General features: G+C 41.6%; 2 protein-coding genes and 1 non-coding gene across 4 annotated transcripts; 1 reads left to right on the top strand and 2 right to left on the bottom strand.

Annotated features, from left to right (window-relative positions):
* The first annotated feature begins 4,549 nt into the window (after window positions 1–4,549).
* ACAT2 (acetyl-CoA acetyltransferase 2) lies at window positions 4,550–14,991 on the top strand. Of its 2 annotated transcripts, none has more exons than XM_044421784.1 (9): window positions 4,550–4,650; window positions 7,500–7,634; window positions 10,443–10,624; window positions 11,688–11,805; window positions 12,123–12,266; window positions 12,821–12,943; window positions 13,114–13,268; window positions 14,202–14,312; window positions 14,761–14,991. In XM_044421784.1, exons 1-9 carry the CDS (start codon window positions 4,596–4,598, stop codon window positions 14,926–14,928), a joined length of 1,191 nt encoding a protein of 396 aa, XP_044277719.1. In that variant the 5' UTR covers window positions 4,550–4,595; the 3' UTR covers window positions 14,929–14,991. The 2 variants fall into 2 exon arrangements, with proteins under 2 accessions (XP_044277719.1, XP_044277713.1); XM_044421778.1 differs by lacking the exon at window positions 4,550–4,650 and adding an exon at window positions 5,067–6,235.
* A 586-nt stretch (window positions 14,992–15,577) lies between these two features.
* TCP1 (t-complex 1) lies at window positions 15,578–27,570 on the bottom strand. Its single transcript, XM_044421743.1, has 12 exons — window positions 27,413–27,570; window positions 26,074–26,159; window positions 24,582–24,710; window positions 21,471–21,568; window positions 20,686–20,796; window positions 20,250–20,431; window positions 19,208–19,334; window positions 17,868–18,043; window positions 17,547–17,670; window positions 17,021–17,213; window positions 16,196–16,359; window positions 15,578–15,910 (listed from the first exon to the last, which is right to left on the bottom strand). Exons 1-12 carry the CDS (start codon window positions 27,480–27,482, stop codon window positions 15,694–15,696), a joined length of 1,677 nt encoding a protein of 558 aa, XP_044277678.1. The 5' UTR covers window positions 27,483–27,570; the 3' UTR covers window positions 15,578–15,693.
* Window positions 24,125–24,259, bottom strand: LOC123034470. Its single transcript, XR_006416763.1, has one exon. It is a non-coding gene; the product is annotated as a small nucleolar RNA SNORA29 (small nucleolar RNA).
* Window positions 27,571–27,730: the final 160 nt, after the last annotated feature.

Genomic DNA, 27,730 nt, shown 5'->3' with positions numbered 1-27,730 from the left:
AAAAGTAATGAAAGTATACACATGTGCATATATACTCATATATACATATATGATGTATATACATACGTAACAGTTAAAAGGAAAAGACAGACAGACAGACAGACAGACAGACAGACTCATCTTGGCTACTGTCCTGAACACAAGTTTGAATATACTACCCCTCAGACGTCAGCAGGGTTTCTGCTGAGGTAACAGGATTACTCTGACAAACAAGCATGCGGAATTGCACCCTTATATCCTCGCTCCACCTACTGCTATTACCTAACATTTATTTAGTGCCTACAGAACAGGTACTTGGTTCAACATTTTACTGGCTGTTGACTTACCAACTTTTCCAAACTTTGCATTGATGCCACCAGTTCATTTTGACATTCGATTATCATTTTGAGCAGAGACATAATAGTAATGATAATATGCTTTTATACAGTGCTTTACAATGTTCAAACCACTTTGCATATATTCTTGGTAATTTTCAAAATGTCCCTGTATATTCAATAAATGTCAAGGAGGTCTCATTATGCTCATAGTGGGCTTAGGTGAAGAAATGGTGTATTGCATAAGACCTCTTTCCTCTGCAAAATGCATGTTACAGAAGCAAGTGGCACTGAGGTAGGCAATACACGTTTTCCCTGTTGTCTTCTGCATTTGTGTCATTCTAATGTTCATGCTTCAGATGTTTCCTTTGAAAGGGACAAGAGAAATTCAGAGAACACCATTCGTCACATACAGCTCTTCGTTAAAAGCACTGCAGTGTTTCATCAATGAACTACAGGATAATAATGGTTCCCCCACACAGGTGACCGGCCTGTACCTACACTAAAACAGGTACAGAAGGAACAAAGCCTGCAAGAAGCCCAGATTCCACCTGGGTCCCCATTCTACACTGACGACACGGTCACAGGATCTAGTAACGTCGGCCATCAACATTCGCCTCATCTGCCAACATGTTAAGCGATCGCCTGCCAACCATTCCCTTCTGCCTTCCATGTCGAACTAACAGGTCAGAAAAAAGAAATCTGACATCTGCCAAATCTGACATCTGAAATGTTTTGAAACTAATAGCAGACGTCACTCTCTCTGGACACTGGTGCTGGCCTGCAAGTTGCTATTCTCCAACATAAAGGGAGACTCCAGTGTAAAACAGCTGAATTAGAACAAGTAGCACATTGTGCAGTGTCTTTCAGTGCTTTGTATTATCTAGTTGCATTCTTTAGCGCAGTCTTGTAATATAAAGCAGTATTGCTATTACCCATATTTCAGATGGAATAATGGATGAAAAAAGAGCGGCTCATCTAAGAACCATTGGAGGGTTCATGGCAGAAGTAAAACTTGAACCAAGAACTTCCTGATTCAGTCTCTCAGACTGCAATCCTATGCATACTTCCCTTGAGAGGAAGCTCCATTGGCTTGCTTCTGAGCTGATATGCATTTGGATTGCAATATTAGGTATTGTAAATGCATCTAAACAACATTTGCTTCTTTTTTGTTTGGATACAGATCACTCATTAAGGGTGCTAATTTACATAGTAGCGCTAAATGATTGTCCTATGGCTGGTTACTGTTGTTGTGAATGGTGACTGTGATTATTTTACATATAGAATTAAATAGACTGTACTTTTTGGACTTAACATTTTTATTCATTTCCTTTGGATATACCCCTCTCTACTGAGGATAAAACTTCATGAGCTTGATGACTTCCAGACTAGCTGTTAGTCCAAAAGTTTACATGTTATAATAAATGGGTTAACCTTTCAAGGCTACCATACTCTCTGAAAGGCTTATCTGGACAACTACCTCAGGCCTCTGAATGTTAGAGAGCAGAGCACAGAATGTTTGCAGTGAGCACTGAGAAAACACTACACTCAGGAGCAAGCACAGAGCACATAACTTGGTTCTAAGTTCCAGTATTTATTCAAGCATGCTTTTTCCAAAATTATATTTCATATATATGAATGATCAGATGTTTTGTAAGGTATAATTTAACATAGTCTGATATACTGTTTAGTAGCCCATGATATTTATCTGGGTGGATGTTCTTATTACTATTATTAATTGTATTCATGCACTGCCCTTCCTCCCAAGGGAGTGTCATATTGCAACACTCGTTTAAAGGCTAATTCTTGAGACTGAAAACAGGTTGCAGCACCAAGCTTTGGTATTTCCTAACTTTCTTCTGTGCTCGCATGGGGCCTTCTGGCAAATCAGACAGATTAGATAGAAATTTGTTAGAAAAGCCCTAAGGTACAGTCCCATGCATGTTTAGACAGAACCAAAGTCCTACAACTCTTAGCATTCCTAGGAGTTGTAGGATTCCTCTCACCATCCAGTCACACATAGGATTGTGCCCTCAATGGCTTTCAATTATGCAAGGAAAGGACAGCTCCAAAAGTGTGATTTTTAAAAAATGTTAAACAAGAGTACTGTTCATGTCACATCAGCCCTAGGAACAGGGCAGTTCTGTATCATTTGCGACAGAGGAAACAAACAAGTAGTTGGAAGCTAATAAACTCTGAATGTAGAACCAGGTTTAATGTCTGAATTCATGTTGAAGTGTTTAGAGATTAATCTGTTCTGATGAATTTTTCTTGCTTGCCAAATAGGTAAAAAAGGCAAACTCTAGTAACATGTAACCAATTCAAGCCACCAACCCAGTGTACACGAAATAGGTGTAATTTGGAGGCTGTGGTATACCTAGGGCAGGAATAGTACTTTCTACGAGAGCTGAAAGCACTCCGCATGGTACACAGCCTTGCTATCACCCGTTGGTTCAGGGGGTCGACTAGATGCAGGGATGGAGGCCAGTGGGCAGAGAACAGCTCAAATTCTGTTATTACTGCCAGCCACAATGAGCACCATTTCCCTGGTAGAAAGGCAAGGTATAAAGAAAACAGGCAAATAATACATGTTTAACAAACTACACCTTTTTTAACAGTTTAAAAAAAACTTTTTTCTGGCAAGTGGTTGTAAAGCCAAAGAAACAGCCAAGGGGGTTTTCTAGTAAAATCGTTTGCAACTATGGTGTGATCCAAAACAAGGATCGTACCATACGTATTCCGCCCCAAGCTGACAGTTATTCTGTTCTAAAGCTGAAGTTTGATCTGTGTAATTAATAAACCAGCATTTAATCTATTGTAGAAGCAATTGCAGTATCTGGTAACTGTTTTGATTAACGACTTAACGCTTTTGAGAAGTCTAGAGATGTTCAGAGCTGTGGGAAATGCAGTAATACGTAAGGTCACTAAAAGTAATGAAAGTATACACATGTGCATATATACTCATATATACATAAATGATGTATATACTTACGTAACAGTTAAAAGGGACAGACAGACATACTCATCTTGGCTACTGTCCTGAACACAAGTTTGAATATACTACCCCTCAGACGTCAGCAGGGTTTCTGCTGAGGTAACAGGATTACTCTGACAAACAAGCATGCGGAATTGCACCCTTATATCCTCGCTCCACCTGCTATTACCTAACATTTATTTAGTGCCTACAGATCAGGTACTTGGTTCAACATTTTACTGGTTGTTGATTTACCAACTTTTCCAAACTTTGCACTGATGCCACCAGTTCATTTTGACATTTGATTATCATTTTGATAGAGACATAATAGTAATGATCATATGCTTTTATACAGTGCTTTACAATGTTCAAACCACTTTGCATATATTCTTGGTAATTTTCAAAATGTCCCTGTATATTCAATAAATGTCAAGGAGGTCTCATTATGCTCATAGTGGGCTTAGGTGAAGAAATGGTGTATTGCATAAGACCTCTTTCCTCTGCAAAATGCATGTTACAGAAGCAAGTGGCACTGAGGTAGGCAATACACGTTTTCCCTGTTGTCTTCTGCATTTGTGTCATTCTAATGTTCATGCTTCAGATGTTTCCTTTGAAAGGGACAAGAGAAATTCAGAGAACACCATTCGTCACATACAGCTCTTCGTTAAAAGCACTGCAGTGTTTCATCAATGAACTACAGGATAATAATGGTTCCCCCACACAGGTGACCGGCCTGTACCTACACTAAAACAGGTACAGAAGGAACAAAGCCTGCAAGAAGCCCAGATTCCACCTGGGTCCCCATTCTACACTGACGACACGGTCACAGGATCTAGTAACGTCGGCCATCAACATTCGCCTCATCTGCCAACATGTTAAGCGATCGCCTGCCAACCATTCCCTTCTGCCTTCCATGTCGAACTAACAGGTCAGAAAAAAGAAATCTGACATCTGCCAAATCTGACATCTGCAATATTTTGAAACTATATTTCAAACTATATTTGAAATATTTTGAGAGCCTCAGCTATTGGGCGGTATATGAAATGCGCGAAAACCTCACTCCGCACACTGCACCTACATCCCTCCCGCACCCAGCCTCCATTATTCCACGCAGCGCAAATATGCCCGTCACGTGACGACGGTGTCTTCTTGGGCGGTGACGAGGGAGGAGGGAAGCAGCCGGAGTCTCGCGGAGCCAATAGGAACGCGGGTGCTTGGCCTTGAAGGTGGGACTAAGGGAGGCGCCGGACGGCTTTTAGGGGCTGAGCGTGCCGTGGCGATAGCAGTGCGGAGCAGGTGGAGGCGTCATGAGTGCCGAGGGGGAAGCTGTTGTGCTCGTTGCTGCTGCAAGGACCCCGATTGGTGAGTGGGGGATTTCGTGGTGATGCCGCCGCCACCGTCGCCTTTTCCTTTCGCTTGTACGACTGGGGAGCGAACGGGTTACTCGATCGCCATAACACCGGATAGTCGCGATCTGTGATGGCCATTCATTCGGTTGTCTCCGGGAAATCTTCCTACACCTCATCATATTGAAGATTCCCGGAAGCTGTTTCTCCTGTGGCAGGAAAACCAGGCAATAACTCTAGGCTGGGGAGTGCTCGGTGGGGAAGAGCTCTGGGTTGTATTTAGCGCAAGCCCTACTTCGAGTACACTTATTTAAGCGAATGGGACTGAAAGGTTAGGTTATCAATGGGAATAACCCACTCGGTACAGCCTCCGTGTTGCTTCTGCTGCTGAAGGGATGGGGAAAGTGTGGTCCTCCAACTCCCTTCGTCCCTCATATGACCGTACTGGGTAGGACTGATGGGGGCAGTAGTTGAACAGCATCTGGAGGTTCACACGTATCCCGCTTGCCTGGGTAACTGCTCCATTTTAATGAAACTGTATGGGTGATATTTTAGTTGTTAAAATTCCGCTTTAAACTTTAAGCAGAACGTTACGTTTTTATTATTTTCTATTGTATCTGATTGATTGACAGCACCTGAATTGCAGCTTAAAGTACTTGGTACTAGTGGGATACATAAAGATGTTTTATTGCTGCATCTATTACCCTTGTATCTCGCTTTTCGTCTCAGATAGTTCGAGGAAGCAGTGTACGTGGTGGTTCTTCTGAGGTTTTTTCCCCTCACAACAGCCTTATGAGAATTGGTTAGGCTGAGAGCGAGTGATCACCCAGCGAGCTTCAAGGCTGCTTGGGGTTTTGACTCGTTGTCTCCTTTGTAATAATGCAATGCTTTAGCAACCTTTCCTCACCTGCTTGTTTGGCAGAGTAATACCCGTTGTTTTAATGGGATTAGTGGAGAATGATGAAAAATTTGCTTCTTCAAAATAATCGGAACCCGAGCAGGCATCCCATTTCGCTGCTGCACCTATGAAAGTTGCTTCCCTTATTTTCTTTGTTCTACCTGCCAGAAAACATCGATGCGGCCACCCGAGGTTCCTCCCTCGCCTGTGCTTTGCCTGCAGCGATTGGGCAGTGGCTGTGGAGCCACTGGGTGGGGGAAGGCTGTGATTGCCTCGTGAGGGTCGCTGATGAGTGGCTCTTGCTCTGATTGGTCTGTGACCATGAGCGCTGGACCCCGGCTGCTCTCTCGCTTCATTAACAAAGCCCAAGACTGTTCTACTGCTGCCCCCTTCCCTCCATAGAGAAATGGGTCACGGGAGAAGAGGATATATGGTGCCTTTTGAGAACCTGGTTACAAAGTAATGTGATCTAGCTTGGCTAGAGAAATGGTACAAGATCAGATCCTGTTGTTTTGTTTTTTTTTTAAGACAACCTGGTTATTCCTGAGCATGCACAAAGTTACTTACATTCTTGATCACAAATGGAATGCCTTTCCTTGGGTTGGAGGGTGTGAGGGAACACTGTGTTTGAAACTGCAGATAACTGTTGCAGTTAAGGTAAACACTGCAGGACTAAATTTACCTTTGGCTCAGCCTGTGCAAGGTAAATTTTTAAAATTGGTTTGCTACTAGTCTTCTGTTAAATACCATTCCCTTTACAGTTCCTGCTTTGTGCTCTATTTTTATCCTTCCAACAGCATCTTACTTTTCGGCCTGGCATTTTTCTAGGTTTCATTTGTCTTCATACCACGCTCCTTTTAGCAAAGAATGAGCAAAGCCATAGCCTGTTCATATAACCCAAGCAAACTTAGTTTGTTCTGAACAACTATGCCATATAGTACACCATGGTTAGATTCTGTGGAAGAGAGAGAATCTCACCTTGAGAGAAAGTTATTTTCCAATCCTAAATGTCTTGGCCAGTCCACTAGTTTTGAAGATGGCTAACACCAACATTGAAGTTAAGTGGCAGCAAGATATAAAACAAACGAAGTATATCGTTTCACACTTAAACTAAATTTGAGTATTGATTTATTAAAAAAAAATAGAAGGCAATCTTGCTGCATTTATGGCCCCCCTCGCATTGTCTGTGGGACCACAGGATTATTTGAACCTGTGCCAGCTACCTCTCTGATATTGGAAATCAGCCCTGGACTGGGCTAAAAGGGATGTGCCAAGGAGGGAAATGGGCTGGGGCCTATGGCTTCAGCCATATCCAAATACTGCACCAGTCTCTTTTCGGTTCCTTTCTTGGCAGGTCATCTAGATGGCTGAAAACAGTTGTCTGGATGAAATGGGGAGTACGAAGCTCAGGGCAGCAGAGGCCACCACACGCCCTGCCCTGCAGTGAGGGCATGTAGGCCTCGCCTCCAGAGTGTTATGTCACTGAGGGCAGAGGGCTCTTGGTCACACTCTGAAAGAATCGGGGTTATATGCCACGGCATGCTTTGGTGGCACAGAATAATGAGACATGACAGCTGATCACATAGTGGAATAAAATGCCAAGGTCACATTGTTTGCTAAAGAGATCAACAAATTCTCTGTATTCTTTTAAGCATTATAGCCATGTCTTTAACAAATCATTTAAAGCTGTTGTTTCATGCCCTGTACTTGGGACTAAGTCTTTTTTAAATCGTTGAACTTACTTTCCAGTCTGTCATGTAAAGCAAAGCTTGTATGGCTCATAAGCATCTATGCACAATATGTACTGGGGAATACTACTTTAGCTTTGTGCGTCATTCCATCTAGATGACTCTCCAAATAGTACCTCTTTATGTATATTTTCCTGCTTTTGGATTAATGAACTTTTCACTGTTTTTTAAAATGAAAGCATATCTTGAATCTGAAGATGCCTTTTGTTTCTTGTCTAGGATCCTTCAATGGCTCCTTATCTACCTTGCATGCCCATGAGCTGGCATCCATTGCCATTAAGGAGTCTTTGCAGAGGGCAAAAATCAACCCGAAAGAAGTGTCTGAGGTTATAATTGGACATGTCTTGGCTGCAGGTAAGTCTTCAGTTGACAATTGTGTCTGACTTGAACCTGGACTCTGCTTACAACCTCTTCTCCAGAAGACAAAGGATGCATTTTTGTCCTGAATCATAGCTCTTTATCTTCCCTAACATATCTTCTCTTACCCTGTTTATAAAGAGTTGCCACCCTGAAAATCTGTTTTGACACCTGTTAATACCCCTGGCAGCAGCCTTCTCCTGCCTGCCTTTTCCCCAGTCCTGTTATCTACCATCTCTACCACCCACTGGACAAATGGATGTGTGCCACCCACTGGGAAGAGATGGGTACCAGGCCTCGGTAAGGAACAGGATGGAGAAGAAGGACTCTTCTTCCCTGCAGCACCAGGGATAGAAAAGCTGTCAGGGTGTGCTGGATTGCAACATGGCAGCCCTACCTCTAAGTTTTATGAATTCGCCCATTATCTTGTCAGATTTCCCAGGAGCACAGGAACATTGGAAGCTGCCTTATACTGATCCATCTGGTCCATCTGGTTCAATCCTGTCAACACTGACTGACTGTCAATGGCTCTTCAGAGTTTCAGGCAGGCATCTTCTGAGCCCTGCTTAGAGATGCTGGGGATGGAACCTGGAGCTTTCCACATGCAAGGCTGGTGCTCTGCTGGTGCTATGCACCCACCCTAAACTCTGACTATAATTTGGATTTTACTAGAAAACTTCCTTGGCTGTTTCTTTGGCTTTACAACCACTTGCAGAAAAAAGGGTTTTTTAACTGTTAAAAAAGGTGTAGCTTGTTAAACATGTATTACTTGCATATGGTAGAGGATGTGCTCATCCTTAAATGTGGTGGGGAGCCACATTTAAAGAAAGGAACATTAACTCTATGGAGAAGTTCAGGTGCCACCACTGAAGAATGACTGAATTGTAATAACTGACAATGTTAACTTCAGGTGGTGATGTCAACCAAAGTATCATCAACTTGACTTGAAGGATGGTGTGATAAATATGAGAGAAGATGCTTCCTAAGGAATAATTGCTTAGTAAGAACAGACTTCCTTATCATGAAAGTCTAGGCTATAGACTATAGTCATTAGCGCCCTGCTGCCCTCTGTTACCACCACTTTTTCAACTGCAAGAAAAGGTTGGAACACTGTTTCCTCTTGGAGCCATCCTTGCATGCTAGCCAAACTTCCCCCAGTCCAGTGTCCTCCAGGTGTTTTAGATTTCATGTCTCATCAGCCCCAACCAGAATGCCCAATGATCAGGAATTCTAGAAGTGGTTCTTGAAAACATACAGAGGCACCAAGTTGGGGAAGCTGTGCTAGATCCATTCTACCTCATCCAATGAATCATCAAAACATATTCCTTAGTTTCTTTTACTCCTGAGTTTCCAGTCTAATCCCACCCATTCAATCTTGCTGCTCTGTACTGGTCTTCCCTCAAGATTGTGCCCTGCAGATGTCTTGGACTGCAACCTCTATTATTCCTAGTCTGCATGTACTGGCTGGGGATGCTGAAACTTGTAGTCCAAGCAACATCTGCAAGGCACCAGGTTGGGCAAGGCAAAATTCACAGCTTGTTGAGTCGTTCACTTCTGCAGTCTTGGCCTACTTACACCCATCCTTCAATAGATAGTTGTTCATTGATAAACTTTGGGATGGGCTAGGCTGAGAAGGTGACCACAGAATGAAAGTTCCTTTGGGGCTCAAGTTGCAAAATCTAGTTTACTTCACTGAAAGCAACATTTCATGGTAAACAATGCACCTTCCTTTCTGGGTAGATATGCAAGTGGAAGAAATGATCAAAAAGCAAGCTAATGTTTTGTTTTGACAAATGCAAAGAGTCCCATATTTTATTTATATGGTGTATTAGGAAATCTAACCCAGAAGTTGCTTTATCTAATGAATTTATAATCCACTTTTTAAGCTAAAGCCTTCACAAAGCAGATTACAACATGTTTTAAAATTCAAAATAAATCTTCAAACCATTATTGCCTTGTTTAACTATTTCTGCCAGCCACTATGATAGTACTTTTTGGCTGAGAAATGAAATAAAAATACTATAAATAACCCAACAAATATTCAACTTCATTAAAATAACAAGTGAGGCAGTAGCAGCTGATGTACCATGCTTTCAGCAGAGATTCTAACAAAATTAATGAAATGAAGTCTAGAATAAATAAGGTTTTAGTTTTATGGACATGAGCACAAGCCTCTGAACTCATGCTAATTCAATGCAGAGTGGGATAAGTGGTGATGGTAAACTTTGCCTTGTTACTCCTGCAGCTCTGGGTTTTTGTCCCTGGCCTTATAGTAAAGGCATCTCAAAGAGGGAAGAAAAGAGGTTGGAGCTGTGTCAGGATACCTCAACTTCTTGGCAGCTCCAATCTTCTTCCTTCCCTTTCTAAGACCATTCCAGTGGGTTTTCTGATCTCAGAAAGAAGTTGGGGTAGTTCTTCGTTCACTGGCTGTGAGGGTAAGGGAGGGCCTGAGCTCTAATTCTGCTTCAAGCTCATAGTCCCATCTCCAGCTTGGAGCTGGGAATCTGAAATACCCTGTGACCCCTTCAACAGGGTATAGGGGCTATATGATTGTTCCCTCCAAAATCTTCCCAAGGGCTGGCAAAAAAGGAGCTATCCACTCCCTAGCTGGGAATGATATTCTGAAGATGTGGAGGCACCATGGGAAAGACTCTGTTCTTGATAATTGCCAATGTCGCAGTGCCTACTGGTAGACTTAGGTTTATCTTAACACTTGGGCAGGGTCCCAAATAACCTGGTCCCACATTGGTTAGGGAAGAGAGAAAAATATATTATACATCCTCTGACTTTGGTGCATCTCTGCAGGTGCTGGTCAGAATCCTGCTCGGCAAGCCAGCGTCGGTGCAGGCATTCCATATGAGGTACCGGCTTGGAGCTGCCAAATGATATGTGGTTCAGGCCTGAAAGCAGTGTGTCTAGGGGCTCAGTCCATCCTGACGGGTGATTCCAGTATTGTGGTGGCCGGAGGCATGGAAAGCATGAGCAAGGTGAGCATGTGGTTGGTCAGTAATGGTCACTTGAGCCCTCAGTCCTACATTTTTAAGAAGCTTGTGGCAAGTTCTTCTTCTGCAAGCTCATTTGAAGTGAGAGAGGTTTAGAAACACTACAAACCCTATAAAACCCACAACCAAGACTAGAGCAGGATGAAGGTGTGCACCATGAGTAACAATAATTCAGCCAGCTTTACTTCCGAGAAATTAAAACAACAGGCTATTATATATTTCCGTCCCTAAAGTAAAATACTAGACCATTGTCTGCCTGTTAAAAACATTGACTGACAGCCAACTATATTAACTAGCCAAGAATCCTCCCTTTGCTGTGAAGGAGGAGAACGCAGGCAACTAAGGTCATTGGAAGCTGCCTTACTCCACATTGGCCAGAAAAGACTCTCCAGGGCTACAGGCAGGATTCTTTCCCAGCCCTCCTGGAGATACCAGGGATTGAACTGGGGACCTTCTGATTGCAAAGCAGATACTGTGCCATTGAGCCACAGCTCCTCTTCCTGCCAGGTCAGACTACTTGTCCATGTAAACTACTGTGGTTGGCACTAGCTCTCTGGGGTGTCTGGGGCAGATCTTTTAGATCTTTTCCCTGATAGAACCTTCTGCATGCAAAATAGGTAATTTACCACAAAGTGATGATTTTCTTCTCTCTCCTGGAATTGATTATGGAAATCCTGATAAATGGAAGTGCCATTCAGTAAATAAGGCTGGGATGGGGAATGTATGGCCCTTCAGAGGTTGGACCTCAACTTCCATTGTCCATGATTGGCTTCCTAACAATGTTTTAGATTTTTATGGAGCGGTTAGTGGTATAGCGGTTAGTGTTTTGGCGTAGGACTCAGGAGATAACTGTTTCTAAACCTCATTCAAATATGGTGCTCCCTGGGTGATTTTGGGCCAGTCACCAACTCTCAGTTTAACCCATCTCCCAGAGCTGTTACAAGAGGAGGACCACACGAGCCATCTTAAGTTCCTTGTAAGAGGTGCAAACATGGTGGGATGTAACTGTAGTAAAATAAAGACATGGGTCAAAATGGTTTGCTTGTAGGCGCCACACATCATTCATATGCGCAGTGGTGTGAAGATGGGGGAAGCCTCTTTGCAGGATACGCTTATCTTGGATGGGTTGACGGATGCCTTTTACCATTACCACATGGGTATAACTGGTAAGTGACACGATTCTTGAAACTGGTATCTTCCAGTGGGCTTGGTGGAAAGACAGTAAATGTTCTTAAAATGTTCCCTTTCATTTATAACCTTCGGGTTCAATCTTATGCATGTTTAGACTGAACAAGTCCTACAAATCTCTGTGTTGCCCAACTAGCCAAGCAGTATAATAGTCTCATAAGTAAGCACTGAACGTCAATGATGAAATCATCCGGACAATCAGTTGCTGAGTTCTCAGAGTAATTGATAGCACTACTTTGCATGGTGTAGTATACAGTAATGGTTGTTTATTTTTGTTACATTTTCCCTGTTTCAGCTGAAAATGTGGCCAAGCAATGGCAGGTTAGCAGAGAGGAGCAAGACCAAGTGGCTGTGAAGTCACAGAACAAGGCTGAGCATGCCCAGAAGGCTGGCTATTTTGATAAAGAGATTGTACCTGTCCATGTGCCATCCCGGAAAGGTAGAAGAGTGTGTGTGTGTGTGTACACAACAATAACTGTAGTGGTGGATATGAAGCTGATGAATGGTACAGAGACCCAAGGGTCTATTTTTCACTTCTCTAGCTTCTCCCTTAAGCTAGACTCTGGGTGGTATAGTGATTACAGTGTCCAACTGGGACTCTAGAGATCTGGATTCTAGTCCCCATTCAGCTCTGAAGGCTACAGGGTAACACTGGGCCAGACAGTGACTCTTACCCTAACTTAAACTGGAGAGAAGAGGGATTATTCCAGGGGTTTGTTCCAGGAAAAAGGCACGATTTAAGTATAATGAAGTCATGGCCTCTTCTGTAAGAATTGTGTCTTACAGAGATTTGGCTCTATACTCTTATTTGGGTGTCTATAATTGAACAGTGAGTTGTGGTGCACCTTCTAAACCTTTATTGACTTGAAGCATAGTGTATTCACTTGAAAAATAAATCATTTGTTTGGCACATAAATCGAACCCTTGCATAGAAAGCTTCTCCTTGATGTCAAGTCTAAAATGTCATCTACTGAAATATGTGCTGTTTTGCAGGTCCTGTGGAAGTTAAATCTGATGAGCATCCACGGCATGGCAGCAACCTAGAAACGATGGCCAAGCTAAAGCCTTACTTTGTAACGGATGGGACAGGAACAGTGACCGTAGCAAATGCCTCAGGTTTGTTTATGGATCCCTTGAAACAGACGTCGTTGTGCATTAAGCAGTTTGAGTTGCATAGCATGGTACCATCATACAGTATGGTGCAATATTAGGTGAATGCAACATGGGCACACTTGAGTTGTATATAGTATTTCTATAGGCCAGAACTACTGTGCTGCTTTCTTCAGGTATAAACGATGGTGCTGCAGCTGTTGTTCTCATGAGGAAAGCCGAAGCTGTTCAACGAGGCCTTACTCCTTTGGCTCGGATTGTATCTTGGGCTCAAGCCGGTGTAGATCCTTCTGTAATGGGAATAGCACCTGTGCCAGCAATAAGGAAAGCTGTAAGTAATCTATTCAGGAAGGACAGATGATGCCTTCAGAAACATGAATAAACCCTGAAGAGCAATGTTTTCAACATGGGCATTGGGTGACGCACAATCCCTTTGCCAATAGAAGGTGGTTCAGTAATGTGCTGGCTCTTCACCAAATCCAGATCTTAGTTTTATTACCCCTGTTGTGCTTTGCATTGGTGAGAAGCAGAAAGCTGGATGTCTTGCTTGTATGTGAACATGGAAAACACAGGGATTGTTTAGCACTCACATTGAACGGTGGGAGTGTTCTATAGTCATAGGAAAGACCAGAGGAAATACTGGCTTATACCAATTCATGTGCAGTACACTGACTACCAGTGGTTCTCTAGGTTTCAGCAGGACTTCCTGCCCTGCTCAACTTGGAATGCCTGGACATTCTGCATACAGAGCAGATACTTGACTGCTGAGTTGCAAATTGGATTGCTTTATTATACTTATTTAACAAGGCAAATGCAAACTAGTCTGTTAGTAAGGCAACCGATGGTTTCCTGCAACTGAGTGGGAGGGCGTTGGAGAACACACAGCACCATGCCATGATTTGGCACTGGCTCAGAACTAAGCCTCAGACTGGTGCTTCAAAAGAGCAGTTGTCAAACATTAAGGCTCTGCTCTGAGGGTTGTTTGTATGATTTGTTAACATTCATTAACAAAATGAATGTTACGTTCAAAACTACACAGTGTTCACTCTTGCAGAATGTTTGCTGGAGGTTTTGAGAATAGGGTTAAGGCAGGATTGCATTTTTAGGATCTTAACTGATTGTCCAGAGCAGTGCAGCATCTTTTAGTCCTGGCACTTGTAATCTATTACTTGACTTCAGAAACCTTAAGGTTCAAAGCATCAGCTGGTCCTCTAAGAGTTTTGTGCTTGTTTACAATGTTAATTTTATTTTTGATTTTCTGTAGATTCAAAGAGCAGATTGGACGACAGATCAAGTGGACTTGTATGAAATTAATGAAGCTTATGCTTCTGTAGGTGCTGCAATAATAAAAGAGCTTAAATTGAACCCAGAAAAGGTATGTCCTCAGCATTCAATATCCTAAGATACTGGAAATTTTTAGCCTAATTGGATAGGCGAATTAATTAAAAACTTTTCTATCCTGTCCCCTACAAAACATTTTGGGACAGCTTAATAAGTAGAATAAAATTTTGCATATTAGTAGAAAGGTTTATTTCTCAGTACAGAGTACAGAAATGTGGTGAGCTGCTTATCGAAGGAAAAAAAGATAATCTTCTCTAAAACCCACTGCAGGGCTGGGCAGGAAAAGCTGCCAGCTGGATGGGAAGCTGGCATGGACTGCATTCCTCCCTCTTGCTATTCCTATTGAGCCATCATGCAGAACATGATCCACAGCTATAGCACAAAAGTGGTAGCGGAACAAGCTGTGAACTTGATTTAACTGCATTTTGCCTGGTTCTATGACTGATTTTACATTTAACACAACCATCCTATTTCTGTGGCAGGTTAACATTGAAGGTGGGGCTGTTGCCCTTGGTCATCCTCTTGGAGCATCTGGTTGTCGAATCCTTGTTACTTTGCTTTATGCACTAGAACGAACAGGTGGAAAACGGGGGGTTGCTGCTTTGTGTGTAGGAGGAGGACTGGGCATAGCAATGTGTGTCGAAAGATAAAATGTTTCTGTACTATTCTCTCATGACTTATCTTTATTAATAAAGTCGGTTTGTGAATTTTAATTCAGGTGTTTACAGGAACAGCAGTTAAACACATACAGCAAAATCTACCTTCCCAGTACCTCTCCAAACACTTTCAGGCATCAGTTGGGTTATATCAGAGGTTTTTTTAAGTAGTAGCTCCTTCTCCCCATATAAATTGGACTTGGCTTCTGCTACTCTAAATTTATCTGACCAGGGCAATATCTGTAATTCCCCTAGTACCTGACCTTAAGGTGGATTCTGTTGTTACAAGTGATCAAGTTTTATTTAAGGCCAGTAATCAGCTAGTGTGATCATACCCACATTTCTGCCAGAGGCAGAATATTCTTACAAGGATATAGCTGGTTTCTCACTCCATGGTAAACACTGGGGAGGGTCCAAGGCAGGATGTAACTCATTGCACTCTCTCACCACCACGGGCCTTATCTTTATTAGTATACATTAGGTGACACTGAATGTAGACATAATCACTCCATTCTCTTAGTATTTCTTGCTGTATTACTACTCAAGATGATCACCAGAATTGGGTTTATGATCACACCTAGCTGTCTGAACCCTCAAAGGCATTCTTCAATCTTTTAACTTTATTAGAATACTGAAAACAAAATGTGGTCCTTTTCCATTTATTTTCTAGTCAAGCAGGAATCAGTATGATTTTATGAGCATACAGTAGTAAATACAGGATTAGGGGAAATGTTATATGTATTGTTAAATAAAACCCATTTAATCTTCAATTGCTCCAGAATGAACTGCATCTTCATAGCATCCTCCTTTATCAGCTTTACTTTCAGGTTGCAGCTTAATCAGGTCATCAATACGAAGAATAGTAATTGCAGCTTCTGTTGCAAACTTCAAACTCTTTGTTTTGACTATAGTAGGCTCATATACACCAGCTTGCTTGTTGTCACGTGGCTTCCCATTGATTAAATCAAGGCCAATCCTTTAAAAACAACAGTGTATTTCAATTGCTATTTTAAACCATATTTTGAGCACTAAAGACTAGCCCTGTAAAAATGACCCACTTCAAACCTGGATACAAAGCACAAAAACTTCTAGATCCTTTCATCTCCATTTTATCACAAGACCCAGTACATAACCCACCCCCTGCTTATTTCAAAACAAACAAAAACAACATGTAGTGCAGTAAGTACTCAATATTTCAAGAGTTACTACCCACTGATTTTCCCACCAATCCTTTCCAGTCTTTTTTCCCATATAAACCTACCATTTCAGATTTTTGCGGTCTGGATTCACTTGAGCTTCATTGTGAAATGCCCGGAGTTTAGCAACAAGATCTATGGCATCTTGAGCAGCATTGACTGCTAAAGTATTTGGAATAACTAGGAGAGATCTTGCAAACTCTGCAATAGCAAGCTGTTCACGTGATCCCTAATTAAAGGAAGATTCCATTAACATTTCTGAAGTTTAAAGTTAGCACCGCATTACAAAATACCAGTATTTTTTATAACACTAGAGTCTGATTTAATAGGAAAGATTACAGTAAAGTTTATTCTGATGGGTATATATGCAGATCTGGTCCACATGTCACAGCCAATTCCGGGACTGTTTACTCAGGAATTAAAGCAGCTGTGTAGAAGCAAGCGTGCAGGTTTGCCACTTCCATTTTCTCAAACAATGCAGGAATCTCCACTCCTGATTTGTTAGTGCTATCTCCAAACACAGAACTCCAGATTATTTAGGAACTGAACATCCCAAAGAAATCCAAACAACTGCCCATAACTACCTGGGGTTTATTCAACCTCTAAGCAGTGCTGAGTTCTGGGTTCAAACATTTCAACAACCCAGAATCAGGGCTAGTTAAAAGTGCAATGATGGTTGCCCAGGAGGAGCATGGTTGAAAATTCCCATTCAGCCATTCCAATTTCTAGGTTAACTTAAGAAATTGCTATGATGTGTGAACCAGTCCATGCTTAGGAGAAAACATTTTCAAGCCAGATAAGCACATTATGGTAGCCCTCAAGAATTGGCAAAACAGATTAGAATAAACTTCATGAACAGAAACAATGTTAAACATTAACTAATCACTTACCATGCTAGTTGCATAATTTTCTAGGTAAATGGACAGTGCAGCCTCAACTGCACCACCACCAGGGACCACAGACTTAGACTCTAACACTCTTTTGACAACAGAAAGGGCATCATGCAAGGATCGCTCCATTTCATCACACATGAAGTCATTTGCTCCTCGTAATATAATGGCCGCTGATGTCCGTGCCTTAGTACTGTTTCAGAAAGATAAATAAATGATAGCTGGTTCCTCCTGAAATATTTCTCAATCACTCAGTCCCCATCTAAAGCCAGTTAGCTGTATGTGTATATATGTACAGAGGGGCGTTACTGGATATTCATTATATAACTAACAACAATTGAATTGTGTCCAAGTCCATCAATATGCCTGAGATATGTAGTGTCTCAACAGGTCACTTACAGGACTAAGGATAATATATCCCACGCGTATAACTGCTCACACTACTTAAAGACAGCATGGCAGCAATTAAATGGGAAAATTTCAAAAGATATAGCAAGCACTTTATATATCACAGAAGGTTCCTTACTTCTTGATTAAGATTAATTCATCATCGCAAATTCTTTCCTGAACTACCTCTTCTGCTTGACCCAGCATTGATGCTTCAAAAGTTTCTTCACCTTCCAGATTTGCCAGGGTAGGACAAACAGTAGCTTAAAGAAAACACAAGTGTTTTAACAAGTTTCATAAATCTACCCCTTCTCATTACACCAAGCAACTGTAAAACCATTCTGATTTTGTTTGTCCAGCAAATATCAGTGTTATTACTGTTCTCTAAATTTAACACTTCTGTCAACAGGATAAGCAAGATACGGGATCAGGTTTTAGCAGGAAAAGATTCTGTAATTACCTCCAGAAGCCTTAGCAATGCGTTTAAGGTCTCTTTTCAGAACTCTGCGTACAGCCATGGCACCAGCATCCCCAAAGTATTTCAGACACATATCATCAATGCCACCGGTGGTCAGAATAACATTTGCACCTGTAGCCAGAATCTTCTGAATTTTCTCTTTAGTGATGTCAGCCTCTCTGCATGAGACAGCAGGCATGGATTCAATAGAAAACTCAATTCTGAATTTACTGGTAAAGCTATGTATCTGAATCATTCTTTTTGGAAAAGTCTTACAGGGTGGAACACTAGCTCTGATTTAATGCATGTCCTATTCCCACCCAAATGACAAGAATTATATTCATAGATATTTCATACAAAATGCTACAGTTAAAATTTGTGAGGGTATCAATATGTATCCCACCCTACTCAGTTCAAAGGAACAAGAATATAATAAAAACAAATAATAGAAACAATAATTTTCCAAGAATTATTTGGAAATCCTTTAAGGGATCCACAGTGTAAGTATGGTGAAAGTAATCATGGAAAAACTCTACAGAAAGATTTTTGGCTATTATTGGTCTTAGTGCAACCACAAGAAGGGGTTCTATGTTTTGCATTCAAATCACACAAAGCAATGGATAAAAACCAATACGCCTTGTCAAAGCCCGACATGAAGTAGTATGTGTCATAATGACCCAGGGCCCTTTAAAATAACATATAGATGGAGGTTTCTTATGAGATAAATTGCTAAGAAAAGGGTTCCCTGGAAGCAAAAAGTCAAATGCTGCAATGCTAGATGAGCCTCCTGTTTTCCTAAATACTAGCCCAGGTCAAATCATGATATATTTCCAAACAATCCGTAGCCATGAATGTTCAACAGAGCACCTCAGAATTACTTAGCTTTGGCAACAAACCCACCTCTTCTCACCTTATTTTTGCTTTCACCTGTTGCATATAGCTTTCTGTCAACTGCCCCTGGGAAAGAGATCAGCCCTTCTCTCCTGCAGAGGAAAGGGATATGCCCTCATTGCCAGATTTAATTAGATCCTTCCTTTCAAAGTTGTGATTAGAGGAAGGGACAAAGGTAGACTGACTTGTATCTCTCCCAAGTTAGCAATAAGAGACACACTTAGAAGTAAAACTTGAACTGAGCTGTCTTCTATAGCTAAGCAAATATACAATTTGGAAAAGGCAGCCATATTTCTTATGAATCCACACATAACTATGGTCCTTTTTAACATGCTTCAATACCCAAATAAAATGACAAGTTCTTAGACTCATTAATTTTATGCAGGTCTGCTACAACTGTCTGAAATCAATGCATTCTATAATTTTAGTTCAAAAGACTCCCTAAAGCATACCTTTGCCTAATCTGGTCCAGTTTCTCTGGGTCTGTGACCACCACCTGAACACCAAGTTTCATTTTAGTCTTTTGTAAGCTGAAGTCAAGACATGCAATCTTTGCATTAACTATCCTCTTGGGCATACCTAAACAAAACACAGATAAAAATCACACCTCAGATTCTTTAACAACATCTGAAAAATGCAAAGTATTTCAAATCAATACCTGTGCTATTATTTCCTCTAACCAAGTTATTCACTAGTGATTTCTTTTCTTAAATTCTGCTTATATGCCCCAGTCCATTTAGAGGCTTCAACAAAAAAGACTGTCTTAACCTGGTGCCAAAAGGATGACAGGTTTGGAGCCAGGCAGGCCATAGCAGGGAGGATGTTGCATGGGTGGGGTGCCACCCTAGAGAAAGCCCTCCCCTTTACTGCTACCCTCCAATTTCCCTCCTAATTGGCATTTGGAGGAAGGCCCCAGAGGTTAAGGAGAGTGCCTGCACAGATCATGGTTAGGAGAGGTGCTCCAACAGGCACTGGCATGTAAGGCTTTATAGGTTAAAACCAACACCTTGGATTAGGCCTGGAAGCATACAGATAGCCAGTGCAAGAGGGCCTGAACTGGTCTCATATGTTTGGACCTATGGGTCTTGCTTATTAATCTGACTGCTGCATTCTGCACAAGCCTGAACTATCTTCAAGGGCAGCCCTATGTGGACTGCATTGCAGTAATGTGATTTAGGAGATTACCAGAATGCAGATTAGTGAAACTAGGTTGTCCCTGTCCAGATAGGGGTACAGGTGGGCCACCAGCTGAAGCTGGTAGAAGCCACAGATGCCACTGAGCCCTGAGTGACAAAGATGGCTGAAGGAGCATGCCCAAGCTACAAACCTGCTCCTTCCAAGGAGTGCAAGACCATCTGCTCAAAGGAGCCTCCCACTAAAAGCATCTTGTTTGGACTGAGCTTCAGTTTGTTAGCGCTCAGCCAGTCCATTGTCAGAACCAGACACCAATTTAGCACATCCATACAAAGCTTTGTTCAATAAGACTGAACTCACCTTGGGAACCCACAACACAGTTCAATGCATAGCCATTTATAAGAATGCTTTCCTTCTGACTGCGTCCATGTGCCTTCAAAACATTAATGGAGTTGATGGGATAACGGGCTTGCCCCTTCTGATCAGTGTATTTAACTGCAAGTGCAGCATCCACTACCATGTTGGCAAAAAAGTCACTGTCACTATAACCACACTGTTAAGGTGAATATAAGCAGGAACATGTCTGCATGCATCTCATTAAAATAACATTACAAATCTTTGGAAGAGGGCTTTGTAATAGAAAAGTCTAATGTTTTTTACCCATGACCATTCCCTGAAAAGACATTCATTGTACTAGGAATTAACCATCTGTTATGCATTTCCCCATATTTCCAAAATGCAATACACAAAACTTAATATTCAATGGAAACTTTATCACCATAAACGGAAAGGATACATTCCTATGATTTTGGAAGACATTGATGTTTTAGCTGCATTAATAAGGCAATCTCTGCCCAGTTCATCTGAGTTAATAACCAAATTCTCATTGATGTAACGAACTGCCTCCCTGTTGAACAGAAAATATACCTTATTGGGATAGTAGAATTTACTTTGCAATACTCTCAATGCTGTGTGTATTTACAGACCTTATTTTAATCATATGTTAAGTATTTCATATTCTTGCGGCATAAAAGTAGAACAATAATTGTTATTATTTAAATTACATGCTACCTCCAAATAACAAATTGACATCCAAAGTGCTACACTGTCAGTGATCCTGAATCCCTGAATTTGGAAGACTTTCAATCATTGTGGGCAGAGCAGAAGGCACATCAGAGGCAATATCCACCTCCTTGAACTCCCTTACCTCATGTATTTGCTAGGTGGGCCCTTTTGCCTATGTGAGGCACTTCAGAGGGACAGGAAAGCAGGCTAGAGAGGTCTCAGGATAACTTGCATCCTGGCTTCTCCAGTATTTTCTTCTCCCTGCCCATTAAAATGCTATTTTCCCCTTCTTTGAGGTTACTTTCCTGACCTCAGAGGGCAGCCAGTGTGGTCCATTCTGTGCCAAGAAGGATGCAATCAGATATTTGATTTCCTGCTGTCATCTGTTCTCAGATCAGTGAATCCAAACTATTCAGTTCACTGCCCTACATTTTGCATCTTAAATTCATGAAACGGTATTAGGAAAGTCTTACGCTGCTTGTCAGTACAAATACTGCTGTTAAAAAGACGTCTTACTTGCAAGCAAGACGATATCCACTAATGACAGAAGTGGGATGAATTTTCTGTTTAACCAACTCATCTGCATTCTTCAAAAGCTCTGCAGCAAGAATTACCTGTTAGAAAGAAAAGATATATGATCTAATACTATATAAGTTATTCTGTGATAAAATTGCAGCATGTTCATGGCATAAATGTAATGAGAACAGAAAGCAGATTGAGTCTGCCCACACTGTTCCAGGATCTTAAACAGTGAAGAACAAGATATGGCTTTGGAGAAAATCAGGCAAATAACTGCCTGATTGACCAAACTGAGTGACCAGACTAAGCCAACCGTGGGGGCTCCACCCAACAAAAGGGGGAAAGAACCACCAAGCGAACAGAAACTCTATAATGCAAAAAACACTAAACTACCTTAGTAGTGGGTGGGGAAGCCACCCTACTTATATCTCCTCAATGATATTGCTACTGCCAGTAAGCACAGAAATACCTTCCATCCATGGAAAAGGAAGACACCACAGTAAGACTTTCCCCCTTTTTAGTTGAGGAATTTAACTTTGCATAAGCTGTCCAAATGCAGTTTTATTCTTGAATAGACTATTCAAGGTAAGTAGGGGAGAATTCTTAAGGTTTGTATTATATATTGGCATATCCATTCACTGTAAAAAGCCTCAGAAGAAGCAAACCTCTCCATATTGTAGTGTCTAACACAGAGACACCCAGTTGCTGTCAAGATGTTCTCAAGAAAGGTGTTGGTGCATAGACTGCTGATACCTTCTCTCTACTGAAGGAAAAACAAACCCAGCAGACCTCCAACAGTGAAGAAAAGTTGACCTTCCCACCACACTAGTACTAACAACTTTCTTCAAAAAGGTTATATAGTTTATTTTCAGGTCCATTTAACAACCCTGATCAACACCAATAACCCTATTTGTCTTCCAGCCTGGTTTTGGTCTAATTCTAACATCAAATGGTAATGATGCAACAGAATTAGAATATGGATATGGAATATGGGTAGGCTCTAACAGGCTTTCAGGGATAAGAGTATTTGGGGTAGGTGGCTCAGGAGATGCTTCTTGCTGTGAAAAGAGCAGCTACTGGGCTGACGCCCTAAATGATTTGTTGGACCTGTTGCTGCAGAAGACACCACTCTTAACAAGTGGAGATTGCTTTTCCAAATAAATCCTAGCTGGTACCACTGATTGCTAACAGAGCAGTGGCCTCATTTTAGTTTTCCCTGTCTGCCAGAAAGGAACATAAGTTCCCCATATTGTTACGTCCACCTGTTTTCTTCTGGTGGCTATTACTAAAGCAGTGGATTGGGAAGAGAAAGGTCCTCTTCTGTGCCTGTATGAAAATTTGACCACTCTGTGTCTGGGCGTTGTTCTCATATAACCCCAGTTCTCCATCAGCTCCACTGGCTTCTGATTGAAGTCCGGGCCCAATTCAAGGTGTTGGTTATGACCTATAAAGCCCTCAACGGCTTGGGCCCTGGGTATCTAAAGAAACACTTGCGTCCATATATGCCCTCCCGCCCCTTGAGATCAGCAACAGATGCCCTTCTCCGGGAACCCTCTGTGAATGATATTAGGAGGGTGAGTACCCGGAGGAGGGCTTTCTCTGCGGTAGCACCCCACCTATAGAATGCGCTCCCCGGAGAGGTCCGCCTGGCGCCGTTGTTATTTGTTTTTCAGCGCCACGCTAAGACCTTTTTATTTAAAACTTATTTTAAGTGTTAATTTATTATTTAGGATTTTAAAAAAATTTTAAGCCGAGATGCACCGGGTTTTAATAATTTTAGTGTATAAATTTTTGTATGATTTTGTTTGTTTTTGTTGTGAGCCGCCCCGAGGCTTTGGTGCGATGGGGGCGGCATAGAAATGTTTTAAATAAATAAATAAATAAATAAAGTTATTGTGCACCAATAAGAAAAGGCATATTTCAGAGTAAAGGAAAGAATACACAGGTGTGTGTGAAATACAAATGCAGATTTGCCAATTCAGTCCTGAAAGCATCATTCTTCCTTCTTACCCGTAAATTACTCCATCCGTGAGGTGCACCCTCCCCTTACAGCGTATCAATTTGCCTACTCCAAGTACATCAACTTGGCAGAAATTATTGCACTTTCAAACAGAAAAGTGTTAACAGCATTGCTTCTTTGAATCTAGGCTACAAACTTGCTAAACTGTGTAAATACAGTGGTACCTCAGTTCTTGAACTTAATCCATTCCAGGACTTTGGTCATGAGCCAAGTCAAATTCCCCCATAAGGTTTAATGTAAATAAGATTAATCTGTTCTGTAAATATTTTTTAAATCACAAAAATTTGAAACAAAGTGATAAAGAAAAAAGTACAGTACAGTAGAGAACACTAACCTAGGTGGGGGGAGGTTATTGTTTGGAGGGAGAGTCCAAACCACAATTGTGCGATAGTGATCATGCTCATGGGGGGGGGGCGGGGGGGAATGGCCACGATCGCTCCCATTTTCCCTGCATAAGCGCGACTGCGGCCATCTCCCCACCTCCCCCAGAGCATGATCGTGCAGGGAAGACAGGCGCAATCACGATCGCCACCCAATGCAGAGTTCATGACCTGGTACAAAATTCTTCTGAAATTTCTGTTCGCGACCCGATTTGGTTGTGAACTGAGGCGCTCGTGAGTCGAGGTACCACTGTAGTATGTTCTGCCATTTCATATAGGAAAAAGATATTGTAAGTCTTCTCCTTCAGACTATGGCAGTCATTTCTTTATCCCATAAGCATAGCCACTTATTTTGTAAAGCAAATAGGTGGTAGTCAAATGGGAAGGGTTCTCCTCCAGTGTAATTAGTAAATTCAAATAATCTTTGGATCTTTTATTTAAATGTTACTTAAATAATATATCAGAGCATCAACATACATACATGCTTAGTTGGAATTCTTGAATTTTAACCACTGACTAAGCTAGTATTAATCCTAGTTATTTGCATTCATCAGATATATAGCTCATACTTCAGTTTTCATTTACACAGGTACAAAATAATTTCACATGAAGTGATAGGCTTTAAAATAATTAGATTGCAAAGCTGGTCTGATTATGATAGTGTAGACAGTAAAATCTTTATAATGCAGTGCACTGGAATCTACATACCACAGATGTGGTCCCATCTCCAACTTCTTTATCTTGCAGTTCAGCTAGTTCACACAGAACTTTTGCAGCAGGATGTTCTACCTCCAGCAACTTCAAAATGGTTGCACCATCATTTGTAATGGTCACATCCTAGTATTTCAAACACACAAAAATTACTCATGCAGCTTAACATTTACTCTGATGAAGAAATAAAACATCTAAATAAAAATACTCAGTAATATTCAATCACTGTCATGCAAGTGACAGCTGCCCCTGATCAAGAATGGATTGCTGATACTACTAAACTAAAACTATTGTTTTTGATTGTACAGATACCCATTTCTTAGTCCTTTGGTGTTTGCTGGCTATTCACACTACTCTTACTTCACTTCAGGAGCCAAGACTGCAATATGTCTGAGAAAACATACAAAAGAAGGGGATTTAAAGATAGTAGGATGTATTTTCTTGGTAGGACAATAACCAAAACTTGTGGGTACTAGGTTACTGCTCATCTCCCAAATGACTCTGCACAACAATACTCCCCAAATGCTCCTGTCACCCTTTCTCATAGGAGATACTGTCAGGGAGAATGCAAGTTTTGGCTGATGTTTGGTGGCAAGGTTCTGAATAAACATCCAACCCTCGTTCCACCTCTTTTTTCTGTAGGAAAGCAAAACGGAAAACATCAACTTTGGCTAATGTTGCTAATACTCAAATCATTGCCATCCAGCCAGCAGCAGTCAACTCCTCTTCTGCTCCAGCGGAGATTGCTAGCATGGCTTTCGTGCAGACATTTTAACCACACAATGGCCAAAGAACCACAGCCTTCTTTTCCTATGTTGGAGGTGGAGGGGGTACAGAAGGAGCAGGGAGAGCTTCACAGAGCTCCACTGGGACTAATCCCTGCCCACCTCTATAGCTTTAAAACTGGAATACAAACAGGCCTATTTGCCATGTAGCAGCACCATGGTCACCATGGTGAGCCAAACGATTGATTTACTGCTCCACTCTTGCCACCTTTTTTTAACTCACCCAAACCTAGAAGGCATTTACACTTATTGCAAAGCTGCTGAGAATGGTTTCTCTTAACATATTTATTTATTCCATCATTGTTTAAATGAAGCCCTTGTTTTGGCAAGAAATATTATTTGATTGGTAAATGGAGTGATTCTATAAGACAGACAAATATCAAATTAAAGGTTTATGAAACTTTTCCTGAAAGTATTCAGGCTACATTTCTATGGACACTTACCTGAGACTGAATCCCCCAAATAGTAGGAGGTGCAACAGAGTATACATGCAAAGGATCAGGCTGTAAAATAGTAACTCTTCACTATACTCATGACTTTAAAATTATCCTTACCAACACAAACCATTTGGATTTATGCACAGGTTGAGCACCTTAAGGAAAATACATAGTTTTCCCCCTTTTGCTTTGTATTAACATATTTCAGTTGGTTGAAGTGAACAATTTCCTATTAGAAACTATGCATAACAAATAATGTGTACTTACACCAATGTCATCCACCAACATTTTATCCAAACCAACTGGACCCAGAGAACTCTTCACGATGTTGGCAATAGAAGCAGCGGCCATAACTATTTCAACAAAACAGAGTTTCCTCAAAAAGGGAGCCAAATTTTTCTTAGAACTATAACTTTACTAACACAGGTTTAAAAATAGATGTATATATTACCATTTAGAGAAAGCAAATACTATTAAGAAAATCAACAGTTAGAAATTAAAGGTTTAACTACATTCTAGTTCAAAGTGCACTCTGGCATGAGTTTAACCAATGGGTGAGTGCGGAAACAAGATTTGTGCAGTTAACCTCTAGTTTAAATCAAGCCCTTTGTGTGTAAGTTCTTGCCCAAATGATCCACTGACCTTTTTCATAATAAACAGATTGCACTACCAGAACTTGTTTGTGTAGCCATTTACTTATGAAGGCCCAGGTCCTATGTGTAATAGGTCCCAAGGTTTCCTGCACTGAAATACGAAGATGCAATTTGAACTGGTCCTACAATTTACTGCTGTCTTTGCAGTATCATATTCCTATATTTAATACAGAAAAAGAATCTTCCTCAAACCATGGCAAACATATATTTATTCCATATTAACAGCATGGTTTAATGTGCAAATCAGTTACAGCAGCATGGGAAGGGCTTCCTATCCAGCCTCCTATGACCTCCATAGTTTAACTATGTGCTGTAAAATGAAATGAGTTTTTTGTAGTCCAGTTTCTAAATTTGTTTAAAAAAATACTTTCCAATCGCGTTTTTCTATAGAAAGGCCTCCAAATTACAAGCGCTACATAAGGAAGCAATATGCCCATCCCCCACCTCACTCTACCATCAACCAACACGAACAACAGACTGAAAAATTCCACCAGGCAGAGAAAGGGTGAATTACTGCAAGGATGCTGTACAGACATTGGGAGCCACAGTTGCAACACAGTATAAGACCAGAGTCTATACTGCTTTGCGTGGTAAATGTGACAGGCTCAGCGAGGAATCACTCGTGCGCTGCTTCTGGTAGGAACCTATAGATCCTCGTCTCTGCTTTTCGCTCCTCACCCACCCCATTGCAAGCTTAAAAGAATTAATATCGAAAACGATTTGACTTCCTCCATCAGCTCGGGACAGTGGAACTCTGCCCATTCTAAACGCCATACTGACAGCACGCGTGCCCGTTAACAGACAGCCATCAACACGTATAGCCGAAAAGCCGCCTGATTTTTACCACGCGCACGCGCACCCAACTGAACCCACGCGCCGGAGGAAGAGGCAGTAAGCCTCCAGGGAGTCAGGGCCTCGCGGTCAAAACGACCGGGAGGCGAGTTGGTTTTTACCATTCTGCGTGCGGACATTCTCGCCGGTGTTCCGCTCTCCCAAGACCGCCAAAGGCCCTTCAAACGCCATCTTTTCCGAACAAAGAGACCGAGGAAGCAACGTGCGCGCTCTTGCGAGCACGGGGTGTGGGGACGAAGCAATGCCTTGTGGGTAGTCCTGCCTCTCAAAATGGCGCCTGTAGAGAGGTCAGGAGCATAGTAAAAGCACTATGGCTTGACCAAGATAGGGAAGCGGGAGATCAGTATGGCAACAGACGTAACGCAAAAGAAAGTTAACCAATCCAAGTGCCGGACGGAAGCTCTACCGATAACGAGTTT

This window comes from Varanus komodoensis, unplaced genomic scaffold, assembly GCF_004798865.1.
Source record: "Varanus komodoensis strain SLA01 unplaced genomic scaffold, ASM479886v1 scaffold1, whole genome shotgun sequence".
Lineage (NCBI taxonomy): Eukaryota > Metazoa > Chordata > Lepidosauria > Squamata > Varanidae > Varanus > Varanus komodoensis.
This window is presented reverse-complemented; position numbering and strand designations above follow the sequence as displayed.